This window comes from Sciurus carolinensis, chromosome 10 (genome assembly GCF_902686445.1).
Source record: "Sciurus carolinensis chromosome 10, mSciCar1.2, whole genome shotgun sequence".
Taxonomy (NCBI): domain Eukaryota; kingdom Metazoa; phylum Chordata; class Mammalia; order Rodentia; family Sciuridae; genus Sciurus; species Sciurus carolinensis.
In genome coordinates, this window is record NC_062222.1 from 121654600 (window position 1) to 121667509 (window position 12910).

Here is a 12910-nt window from a genome sequence, read left to right on the forward strand (position 1 = left end):
GAATCCACCCCAAACCTCAGGAGTTTAAGGAAATAATTATGTAGTACATGGTGTGGGTTAGCAAATTGGGCAAGACTCCCCTGGGTGGTCCTTTTGCTGGTCTCAGTTGGGTTCACCCATGCACCTGTGCTCAGCTGGGGGTCAGTGCCCCGCCCCCCATGTATCTCCTGGTGGGTTGGCTATTGGTTGGAAGTCCTGTCATTCATGTAGCTATTGGGGCACGTTTCCATGATTCTGATCACAGGTTCCCAAGAGCAGTAAGTAAAAATAAGCCCTGCACCACAAATACCTTACAAATCTTCTTTTGTAGCACATTTGTAAATATTGCTTTGACCAAAGCTGGTCACGTGACTGAGTCCAGAATCAAAGTTAAAGACAATGGCAGGGACAAGGCAGGGGAATTATTGCTGCCACTTTGCAAATACCCTATCATGCCAACAAAACAAGGACAAGAATAGAGTTCTGTATTTTCATCTCCCAGTTCTGGTACTTTATTTTCAGGTTTCCAAGATGAAGGGGCCAAAAGTCCTTACTTGAGCCTCCTCTTCTCCACTTTTCAGGCCTTTGTTTTCTCATCTGATAAATGGGGATAACGTCCATCTCACAAGGTTGATACAGGATCAACAGCAGATTAAAAAATTATAAATAAATATTGGTTGTGATGCTTTCCCAGCCCACCTGCTCACCTACACTGACAGGGAATGTGGAAAGCTGCCTGTTGGTGGTGATCCATGAGGGGCTCTGGTGGCACCCAAATAGGGCTGGGATTAACATCCACCCATTGTGAGGTTTACCCTTTCCTCTGTAAGTCTTTCCATCTCTTCTCTTAGGAGAAAAATCTCAGTTTGATACTAGTGCTTTTAACAGCTCTCTTGACTCATGCCAAGAACCGCACTCAAACCTTTTGACCCTATTTAGAACTTAATGTTTTATTTTCAATTTTTACATTTGCTTCCTATTGACAGCTGATAGGGTTTTTTGTTTGTTTGTTTTGTTGTTTTGTTTTGTTTTTTAAAGACGCTATCAGCAGAACTGATATGTATGTAGCTCAGTGGTGAAGCACTTGCCTAGCTTGGGGGAGGTTTTGGTTTCCAAAAAAAAAAAAAAAAAAAGCAAATGTTAGTAGCTCTAAAACAGTGTTAATATATGATGTCACGTGGTTCATTCATTCATGCGTCCAACAGACATTTGCAGAGCACCTACTGTGTGCCAGGATTGCTCCAAACCTTCACGGGAAAGCCCGGGCCTGGTGGAGCTTACATTCTAGTGGTGCAGTCGTGATGGTGGTCTGGCATGGGCGGATTTGGGGACTGGCTTCTTAGGGGGGACACTGACCGTCGTCCGAGGCCCCTCTAGGCGCGGAGGCCGGTGTCCGGGGGGGTGGGGGGGGCGCGGCCAGCTCCCTTCCCCGCGCGCTCGGGCGCGGGGTGCGGGCCGGGGTCGGACTGCGGCGGCGGCCGGGCGGGCGCGGCTCCTCCTCCCCTTCCTCCCGCGGAGGCTGACGTGGAGTCAACAGCGCGGGCGGCCGCAGGAGGCGGCGGCGCGGCGGCTCGGAGGCGCCGGGCCCTCTCGGGGCCGCGCGGGGCCCGGGCGGGGCGGCGGCGCGGCGGGAGGAGGAGGAGGAGGAGGAGGAGGAAGGCGTCCATGAAGCGGGCCCGCGCATGGAGGAGGCCATGAGCAGCGACCGCACCGAGAGCGACTGGCAGGGGCTGGTGAGCGAGGTGAGGCCGCGGCGCCGGCCGGGCGGGGAGGGCCGGCCCGATCAGCCACCAGCCCAGGCCCGCGCCCCGGCGAGGCCGAGCGGGTCCGGGACGCGCGGGGAGGGCGCACTCGGTGGCCGCGGCGCGCGGTCCCGCGCGACCTGCCAGGTGCGCAGTTCCTCAGTACTTTCGGGTCTAGGCGGACGCCACTGCTTTCCGCGCCATCTGGTGCCAGCCTTTGGGGAGGGGCCTTCCCCTTCCCGGGCAGGGTTTGGCCGTGGATTGGAGAGAGCAGCCCTGAGATCCGGGAGAAGGAGCCAAGCCCCACCTGCCTGCCTGGTCATCACGGTTTTGGAGGCAAGCGATTGGACGTCTGGTGTTGAAGCGCAAGGGTGGAGCCAGGGGGGATCTGGGCCCTGGGGTAACACCTGGGCCAGGTGGGATTGCTTGCAGCCTTGATTAGGGTAGGGGAGTTCCGGGTCCTCGCTGCTGTTCATCCGTCGCGTATTCAATTCAACCAACACGTGCTTCTGTGGCCTACTATGTGCAAGGTGGTGGGGCCATTTATCAAAGGAGCGAGACCAGTGCAGAGGCGATTAGTTTGTGCAAACAGAACATCAGGCCTCCTAAACGATTTTGTCATACACATCCCTCTGAGACCTGCTTTCAGAGCCATGCTGTTTCCTCTTCAGTCTACCCTGAGAATTTATTGGCTTGGGAGAGGTTGCAGGCTTCTCTAGGTAAGAGGGATGCTGATGTCTCCCTCTTTTGGGTGAGCTGCCAGGGGGTTACTAGCCACCTGATGTCCAGCGTGTGCAGAGCAATGCATTTATGAAGAGGAAGGAGATATTATAACTTCTGCCCTGGTTTAGTTTGTTTAGTATCAGTCTAAAAGCTCTCCGAACCCTGTGGTATTCTGCGGCATGGTGTTGTAACCCATCTCTAGCTCCTTCAACTGTCAAGGGACAGATCCTCTGGGGAACTTTCTCTGGGCCCATCAGGAATCACACTTACTAGTTAAGGAGTCCATAGAAGTCCAGTGGTTAGGTACCCATATGCAGCAGGGTATTCCCTACTCTAATAAGCGCCTATCAAATAATGTGTATTAGATACACATTATACATTATAAGATGCTTAGAAGTCAGTGGTCAACAAGACAGATAACACCCCTGCCCTTGAAGAACTCCTGAGGCTCAGTGGTATAGTCTGGGAGGAAGGTCATACCACAAACAACAAGAGCATACTAAAGCATGGGATGCAGTCAAATGCTAAATTGCATGAGATGTCCCTTGAGTGTGCCTCTCAGTGACGAGCTTACTGCCACCTTGCACTGACCGTATTGTCCTGTGAGTGTGGTCTCCTCACTGGGCCCTGTGATTTATTTGGCTCTTTATTTCCAGTGCCTACACACCCAACTCCATACACAGCAGGTGATCAATAAATGCTTGTTGAACAAGTCAGTGGATCCCAAAATGGGTCTTTCAGGAGTTGTCTTGCCCATCCCAGGTGTCTCTAGAGGAATGCCACCTTGCCTCCACAGACAGTCATTAAAGACCTCGCACGTGGTGAGCACATCCAGGTGACATGGGAGATGTGAAAGTGAATCCAACCTGCTTCTCGCCTTAGTCATAGCTGATGGCTATTTCTCGAAGGCGTCCTTCATGTTAAGCACTGTACAGGAAGGAACCAAGCATTTCCCTAGTGGTCTGAGCTTCAGTCTCACAATGAGACAGGCACAGATGATCTCTTACACATGTAAGAGAATGATGGTCAGGCAGGTTGGGACTTGCTCAGAGCCTGACAGCTGGTGAGTGGAGGAGGCAGGATTGGAACCCTGGTCTGTCTGTCTCCAGAGCCTGCTTGGGATCACTAGACCCTGCTTTGTATTTTAGTCATTGGTACATCTGTCTACATCTTCTGTTAGATGACAGGTTCCCTTAGGTAGGCGACCATATCTTATTCATCTTTGAATCCTCAGCATCCAGATTGGTTTTCCTAGAATACTGCCTACCGATCATCCACATCAGAGTCATTTTTGGTGCCTGGGAAAAAAAATGCAAGTTTCAGGTTCTCTTCAAATAAACTGTGGTGGTGGATTGAATTGTGTCTCCGAATTCCCTGCAGAAATGTCCAAGTCCTAACTCCCACTATCTGTGCGGGTGACTTTATTTGGAAACAGGGTCTTTGTAGATATAATCATGTTAAGAATCTTACAATGAGATCATTCTGGATTTAGGGTGGGCATTAAATCTTATGGGCTGATGTCTTTGTAAGAGTAAAGAGAAGGAGGTTTCAGACACCGAGCCACAGGAAAGAGAGGCTCAGAGGAGGCCCTGGGAAGGCCGAGACAGACTGGAAGGAAGCATCGACAGGCCAAGGAATCCACACCACATCCACCAGAGGCTGGAAGAGGCACGAGCAGACTCCCCGAGAGCCTCCTGAGAAACCAGCCCTGCTGACACTGATTTTGGACTTCTGGCTTCCAGGACTATGGGCGAATAAACTTATGTTGTTTTAAGCCCCCAATCTGCAGTGATTTTTGACAGCAGTCACAGGAAATGAAGTCGTACTGTTAGAAAGTGCCTGGGGGTTGCTTCAGGCTGCCTTCCCACAAGCTCAGCTACTCAAGGGAACCCCTGTGCATCATCGGGGCCTGGTCTGTGGGTGTGGACTGGGCCTGGTACCCAGGCAAGTCCGAGTCAAGGAAGAGGGTGGCCAGTGGTTGGTGGTGTTACAAAGTGATCTGGGAACCCAGAGGAAGACTTGGAGACGAAATCACGGCCCGTATGGCCTGAGCCGAGTGGAGCTTTCGGCCGTTCAGATCTATTTATGCAGCAGACCCGGTTTCTGCCGCCCACTTGGGTCCTCACTCCCATCGCCCTCCTGCCCTGCCCTCTTTCAATCAGTGTTCTTCCTCGGCTTGCCTCTAGGAAGCAGTTTTCATTTAAAACAATCCTACGGAGATGAGTTTTATTTTCATATTTTTTGTATAACAAGCTGAAATTACAGCCTCCTCTCAGGCCCTGAGGTGAACTCGCCGTGCATGTGGACAGGGCATGGCTGGGGTCCTCGTCGGGAAATGAAATGTCTGGGGGCGGCCACATGCTCTTCTCATCACCTGAGGTGAGCTTTCCAAACTGGAGAAATCTCAAACACAGCCATGCAGGCAATCAATAACTTCATATTTCCAAGATAAGAATCCTACTCATCCGTCAGCCTCCCCCCCCCCCCCCCCCCGTGATGGACGATGCCTAAATTCATTTCACTCTTTGAATTTTGGTTAGTTAATTAGAGAGCAATTGATCTCCTTTTCCTGAGCATGTCATGTACAGCAGACATGAGGTGTATGTAAGACAGCGAACCCTGGGCTTCATCCCCAAGTAAAGCCCCTGCCTTTGGCAGAGATGGATGGAGCAGGGGTAGAGTTCAGTACAGTCACCAATTAAGAATAAGACCCAAGCCAGGCGCAGTGACACATGTCTGTAATCTCAGCAACTTGGGAGGCTGAGGCAGGAGGATCGACAGTTCAAAGCCAGCCTTAGCCACGTAGTGAAGCCCTAAGCAAATCATTGGCTTAGACTCTGAAGATGTTAAGAGATCTGGTGATTCTGCCTCTTCCCTGGTGCAAATGATCAAAATCCAAGCCAAAGTGGCTAAGCTCAGAGAGAATTTATTGGCTGATGCTATGAATTGAATTTGGCCCCCTCCTCCAACTAAGTTTAAGTCCTGCCCCCTCCACTTCTGTGAAGGTGATCTGATTTGGAAGTAGAGTCTTTGCAGATATAATAGAGTTAGGATGAGGTCCTACTGGGTGAGCTCTAATGCAGTGACCAGCGTCCTTATAAGAAGAGGGGAATTTGGACATAGAGATGCAGAGGGAAGACAATGAGAAGGAGGGAGGGTGGCCGTGTGATGACAGAGGCAGAGGCGGGAGTTACCAGTTGCCAGTCAAGGAAAGCCAAAGATTGCCAGCAACCACCAGAAGCCAGAAAGAGGCCAGGATAGATCCCCACCGAGAGCGCCATCAGGGAATGTGACTCTGCTGACGTGCTGATCTAGGACTAGGAGAGAAGTAATTTATATTGTTTTAAGTCATCCAGTTCGTGGTAGTTTGTTACGGCAGCCCTGAGAAACTAATAGAGCTGAAGTGACTAACACATGACTCCATGATGGATCTCCCCTTAGGCATGGCTGCATCCAGCATTCCAATGGATGGTTTTCCCCCATTTTTGTGCCTGCTTGCTTCCTGGCTTTAGTCTTAGCCTCCCATCATCTCAAGTTCAAGTCCAGAGGAGAAGATGAGACCCTGTCTAGCAGATCCCATAAAACTCCAGGATACTCCTTTCAAACCCCTTGAATCACTGGCCTGTCTTGCAAGAGATTGCTCAGGAGTGTGCTGATCTGATCATCTTCAACCTGGAGACGTACCCAGTCTGCCCGGGTTCTGGGGACCGACAGTGGGGGTGGGGTAGATGCCCAAATAAAACCGAGGGGCGATTCCAGAAGAAGGGGATGTTGGGGAAGGTCGCTGCCCATGCTGCTTCTCTGAGCCTCGTTTTTGTCATCGTTAGGTGGGATAATGGAAAGACCTAGCTCGTAGGCACGAAGACTATGAGAAGCCATGCTTGTCCACACTTAGCCGCGCCTGGCAGGTGACATCGGTCCTGTGAGCTGAGCCCACGACCCGCGCGCTGGGGAACACAGAAGGGAGCCCTCTTCATTTCATATAAACCCTTCATCTTGATTGCAGGGTCTCACGGTAGGCGTGGTGGGACGTGCCCTGGACCGGGCTCACACCTCCGCCTTTCCTTGAACTGGAATCTCAGCACCAGGGCGGGTCTGTGCTTAGTCAGGAGCAGGACCGTGGCTGGGGACGCACCGGTCCCGGCTGTGTTCATTCAGCCTCGTTTTCCGGGCTTCACTCCAGTATCCGGTCTTGGTCACTCGAGGTCACCGTTGCGCGCTCCTTCATCCCCCCTCTGGCCCTTTGGCCGTCTATCCCAAGTCCATGCCACGTTGGGTGAGTGAAGAACAGAGGGTGTGTGGCCCTTTGTGGCGCTGTTTCCACTGTGTTCCGCTGCCCTTGACTCCTCGGGGGCTGAGATTCTGCTGTCCTAGATTGTGCCAGGGCTGGGGGAAACTGGGAGACCCTCATGCAGTTGTCTGCAGAGGTGCGTCACCCACCAGGCTGGGTCAGGAGGGGGCACTGGCTGCGTCAGAGCCAAGTCTGAGATGCCTGCCCCTAAGGCATGATACTGGTGGCCTCAGTATCATAGGCACTTCTGTCCCTTCCATGTGGTAGCCTGGTGGTCCGGCGGGTAGGCCAGCCCTGTTCTGTGTATTATTTCAGAGCTCTGGTGTCTTTCATGTCACTGTCCCTTCATGCCTCAGGTGTGGCCCTCATCTGAGTGACTGAACTTGGGTGCCTGCCCCCTTGGGGTCCCAGCACAGGGCAGGAGAGAAGGTGGCCAGGGGAGTCCAAGGCAAGGGCTTTTCTTTAAATAGGGATGGCTGGAGAGCTGTCCATGTCACTTCTGCTCACAGCCCATTGGTCTAAGCACAGTCACATGACCAGCTGCGGGGGAGGGGTGAGAAAATGTAACCTTTGGCTGGACCTGCCCAGCTTATATTTGGGAGGACTCAGCTAAAAAGTGAGAAGGGCATATGGGACACAGAAAACAATTCCTCAAGAAAGAAAAGCTGAAATCGGACTTTATTGAAATTAAAAGTTACTTGTTCTTGAAAGTTTCTGTTAAAAAAAAGACAAGTCACATATTGGGAGAAAGTATCCAGAATATATAAAGAACTCTCACAATTCAATAATAAGAAGATGGACAATCTAATTTTTTAAATGGGCAAAAGATAAGTGGACACTGCACTGAAGAAGAGGTAGTGATGGTCAAAAGCCCAGGAGCCGATGCTGGACTTCCTCCGCCATCAGGGAGGTGTAAGTTGAAACCACAGTGAGACACCAGAACACACCTGTTAGACAGAAAACCAGCAACAAGCTGATAAAGAAGGGCTGACAGGGAGACACAGCAACCTGGAGTCACATACACTGCTGGGGGAACAGAAGACATTAGGGCAATAGGATTGAACCCAGGGGAGCTTAGCCACTGAGCCACATCCCCAGTCCTTTGTTACATTTTATTTAGAGACAGGGTCTTGCTAAGTTGCTTAGGGCCTCACTCAGTTGCTGAGGCTGGCTTTGAACTGGTGATCCTCTGGCCTCAGCTCCTGAGCTGCTGGATTACAGGTGCACGCCACTGTGCCCAGTTCAGTTCTACAGTTTCTTGTAAAGTCAGATATACACTTAACAAAACAACCCAGTCATCCTACTCCTAGGCAGGATTGGAGAGGAATGAAGACACATGTCCACACGAAAACCCGTGTGATGTTGGATTCATGATCCCTAAAGACTGGAAACAGCCCCACCAGCCCTCGCTGTGTGTGTGGATAAACTGGTCACAGGCGTGAAGCGCTCTGCTCCGTGTTCAGATGGAGTAGCCTGCGGGGCCTTGCAAGGAAGGCTGAACTTGAAGAATCCAGTGGGCCGAGGAAGCAGAGTCAGCATGCCTCCTGCGTGATTCCATTTGCACGAAGTATTTTCTCAGCCACAGGAGTCCTTCCAACAACATGCAACCTGATGACTTCATTCTGAGGGATGCAAGGTAGAGGATTCATGGTACGACTGATTTAATATTTGTGATGAGTGGCTGTTTTGTATTGATTGGTGTCTGTCATACCTCTTTTTAAAAACACCTTTACTAAGGTATAACTGATATAAAAGCTTCTCATATTCAACAGGTGATTTCATGATTCGAACACGTGCATCCACCTGTGAAATGCTGACTGCCATCGAGCTATACAGGCGTTCTTGAGCAGTCGCAATGCAAAGGGCAGGAAGCAGAGCCTGGGGTGGGTGGGTGGGTGGGAGGGCCTGGCTGCAGATGGGTGTGAGCGAACCTTCTGCAGTGACGGACGCGTGCCATGTCTTGATTTTGGTGATTGTTACATGACGTTTGTTAAAAGTCAAAGAACAACAGCAACAACACCAAAAACTGTACACCTAAAAAGACTGAATTTTCCTCTAGGTTAATTGTACCTCAGTGAGCCTGATTTATTTTTCCTTTGGTACTGGGAATTGAACCCAGGGATGTGTTACACTCAGATTCCCACAGACTCATCCCAAGTCCTTTTTACTTTTTATTTTGAGACAGGGTCTTGCTAAGTTGCTGAGGGTATCCCTGAATTGCTGAGGCTGGCCTCGAACTTGGGATCCTCCTGCCTCAACCTCCCAAGTTGCTGGGGTTACAGGCATGTGCCACTGCACTTGGCAATAAGCCTAATTTTTTTGGACAGAGGGAAGATGTCTATCCAAGACAATAAGCCAGTACCACAGAGAACTGAACCCCTTCCCTCCCAATTCTCCAGCTCAACAGCTTCCCATCAGAACTACCAGTGCCCCCCAGTCCTTACCTCTCCCATCCCAGACCGATGGGGCCAGGCTTGGCATTCCTTCTTAGAGACTAGTAACTAAGTCCTCTTTGCACTTGATTCTTCCCTTTCCGGAACTTGGGATATCTTTCCCAATCTTTTTGGGGGTCAGGGATGGAGGGGGCCACAGAGGAGTCTCTTCTATGCCCTGACACCTTAAAGCCTTTCAAAACTAAAGTGGGCATCTCTCTGTTAGCTGTGCTTGGCAGGACTGTCCCTTCTGTGGGGCAGGAAGGCCTAGGTCCGGCTCCTGAAAAAGGGCAAGGCATATACAGGGAGAAATAGGGGTGAGGTGGGAAGAGAGGCTGCTAGTCGTCCAGAATATTCATTTCCGTTAGCTGATATTACTATTGAATGAAAATACACTCTACAACAGTAACATAGATCTCAGGTATGTGTGTGTGCGTGTGTGTGTGTGTGTGTGTGTGTGTGCATTTGGCAACTAAGCAGTGTAGACAACTTAGAAGAAGTAGATCTTGAAATGGGTCTCTTTGCTTTGGCTAAAGAGGGCAAAGCAGATCCTGACCGGAAATGGGCATGAATGAGCCCTGAGCTTGTGGTTGGCCTTCACAGAAACATTCCCAACGAGGGCAGAAGCTACTGGGCTGATGTAGCAGGGATCGAGGTGGGGTAGCCAGGGCGGACCAGGGGTGAGTGACTCCGAGGCCAGCCAGCAGGTGTGCCCGCGGCAGCTGGTGGCAGAGAGGACCCGAATGCTGCTTCAGCTGGAGGCACGCCAACGAAGGTCCCTGGGAGAGATCTGTGTCTGCTGACTCACGGTCATGGAGCTTCTGGTGTCCGCGGGACACTGAGCCAGGCAGTGGGGCTATAAGAACAAATTTGGTGACTGCTGAGAATTAGGGAAAGACAGGTTCGGATGAGCTGCTGGTCCTGGTGCTTTGCTGCCATTAAAATTCCCGATTGCTCTCATGGCACCCCAGTCCTGGCACGTAGGCTGTGGTGTCTACCGTGCCCTTGACTCCTCTGTGTCCACGCTGGGCTCAAAAGATCAGGAATTCCTTGCGAGTAGGGACCATATGCTATTAATTGTAACCTTAGCACTACCTTGTGTGTTGTAGGTACTAAATAAACGCAGACCATATGAGTTCCTGGGAATCTGAGGGAAGGGATATGGGGCTTCCATATTAGTGGGCATGGAGAAAAGGAGGAGGCTGGGGGAATCATCTTGGAGGAAGATCCCTTCAGGCCTGGGAGGATGGAGCAGGGTAAGTCCAAGATGGCCCTTTGTTAGGAGAAATCCTAGTTCTTGGCTCGCAGCAGTGAATGTCTCAAGTGTGTAAAGGAAAACCTTCACACATTCACGCCTGTCAGGAAAACCTGCAGAGAGGAGCATTCTGCTCTGGCCACCTAGGAAAGTAAATGACTGCCCCAAATTGACCTAGTGTTACCAAGGAAACCTGTATAGGGGCCTGGTGGTCTGAACCCCCATGGCCCATTGTGATTGGGCAAGAAACTTATAAAATGTATAGCTGTTCCTGCAATAAACGAGTTTGCAGGCTGTTCGCCACAAGCCTGCTTCCACCCAACTCCCAGAGTCTGGGGTCTTGACTCTGTGGCCCTTACCTGCACCTGAGCTAGCCTGGCACCCCTACAGCCCTTATCGGGTGGCTGGAGAGTGACGGTCCTAGACATGGTAGGAGTTTCAGTGAGTCTGTGAAGCCAGGGCTCGTGCTGTTTAGAGCTGTGCCTTGTTCGCAGTTTTCTGGGATTACTTGAACTCTGGCGAGGCGGGTGTAGTGCTCACTGGGAGCGTCTGGAGGAGCAGCTATCTTCATAGTGGCAGGCTAATTTCAGAGTAAGTTTATTAAAATGAACATGCGGGGGCAAGTGAGCACACTGCTATTTTTAACTAATGGGATTCATGTTCTCTCCTGCGCAGGGAAATTCGCATATGTGCTTCTAAATTTGACAATTTCTACTCTTATTATGTGAAAAAAAAATTAATTTAGGGAGTTTCACATTGAATAAAATGCATTGGCTGAAGCCGAGTAGAGGACTTTGGTTTGTCTCTGAATGAAAATGACCAGAGTGAATGACATTTTTGACTCAGTGTCTGATTTTCCACCAATAAAACCACACTGGGCTCTGGGTGCTTCATGGCAGAGAGTTTGCTTCGTTGAGAGTATGTGCTTCCCCATGGAACCTACAGCAAAGTGGCACCAGGAGAAGGGGGTACCTGTTTCCTGTGGAACCAAACCCTCAGTCGATTTTTATTTTGAGGTCATTCTATTTTCATCTACTCTATTTCCATTATCTTCAGCTGTTTTATTGCAACAAATGTCCTAATTGTGCCCAGGGCATGAGATCTTCTGTAAGCCAGTCTGTGCTCTGTACAACCTGTCAAGAAAGTCACCTTGAAAACACAAAACCAAGACATTTTCCCCAAGGGTCTCTGACTCAGAGACCTTCCGTGGATCCCCGGCTAGCCTGGCTCTGTAGCCTCTGCACTGGCTGCTTCAGCCATGCGGGTCCTTCATGTGTTCTGGCTTCCGTCTTCTCACACGCCAGTCCTTCCCCTTCTTCCCTGACCACAGCCTTTCCCAGTCGGTGGAAGTGCACATCCTTCCTGCCGTCCATCCACGCCCTCGGAGCTTGAAGCAAGCTCTTCACCCTGTTGCCACACGTCACTTTCCTTAAAGCCCCACCTGGTCAGCACTCACCTGCTGCCTGAGGAAGGAGAGAGCCTTCTCTGCGTGTGGACGTCACCTCCTACACAAGTTAGCTCCTAAGGGAAGGGACTGGCCCTGTGGTGGAGGGGCAGGAGGCGGGATTTCTGGACTGATGGAGCGTCATGCTGTGGCTCAGGAAGAGCAGGACCTGAGGCCGGGCACGGACAGGGCATCCCACAGCCAACATGTTCTGGCCCGTTTGCAGTGCTGACCTCGATTTCGCATCCTCATTTGTGGGAAGTGACTTGTGGACATGCCTGTCACCTGTAGCTTGATTCGGTCCAATGGTAGGGGTCAGTGAGGTCAGGATGGGTCCACCATGCCGATCCAGGTTGACTGGTTGTTGTGGAGGAGGCGTGAAGGGCAACCGAGGTAAGATTGTGGGGGCAGGGTGGGTCTCAGGGGACAAGGTCAGCCTCCAGTGGACCAGACACATACTGAGCACCCTGGGTGTGGAGCCTTCTGCAGCACCGTTGCTCCAGAGGCGTCTGCAGGCAGGGGTGGTGGAGAACGGGGATCAGACCCAACACTAGGACATGTACTCTAACAAGGTCTCTGCAGGGTGAGGGAGGTTGATTTACACCGGGGGCCTGAGGAAGGTTCTCAGTGGATGTGGCACTGGGTCCTGGACGTTTGGTCAGGATCAGCAAGTGGAGATATAAAGAAAGAATGGAGCTAGCCAGGGGGCAAAAGACAGGACTTACTGGGACTCTCAGATCATCTGTCCTCCCGTGCGGACACACAGTGGAGTGTCAGGTGTGGTTTGTTGGGCAGACTGTGAATGTCCTATGAGCCGTAGAGAAGGATCTGGCGTCCTGAGTGTGGCCTTCATTCTGGAGGAGGCTGATGGCGAGACTGTACCCTCTGAGCGTGAGCAGTGGCCTGAGTGCTCTGGAAAGGGAACTGATCTTCCAGGGGTGGACATGAGGGGCTGGGTGGGGACAGGGTTGGGGAGAGCACAGGACCCATCTGCACCTGCACCTCTGCCCCTTGCTCTTATCCACTCTCAACCTGCTTGAGTTT

At 51.4% G+C, this 12910-nt stretch overlaps 1 protein-coding gene across 7 annotated transcripts in view; it reads left to right on the forward strand.

The window, feature by feature from the left end:
• Positions 1–1533: 1533 nt before the first annotated feature.
• The window catches only part of Ccdc149 (coiled-coil domain containing 149), a 91031-nt gene continuing 79654 nt past the window's right edge, over positions 1534–12910 (forward strand). For 4 of the 7 annotated variants that reach the window (XM_047566245.1, XM_047566250.1, XM_047566247.1 and 1 more), the window contains exon 1: positions 1536–1721. In XM_047566245.1, coding sequence (XP_047422201.1) covers positions 1662–1721 — 60 coding nt within the window. In that variant the 5' untranslated portion in view covers positions 1536–1661. Of the gene's footprint in view, positions 1722–12910 lie in introns of all 7 variants that reach the window. The other 3 variants (XM_047566249.1, XM_047566244.1, XM_047566248.1) reach the window with 3 other exon arrangements.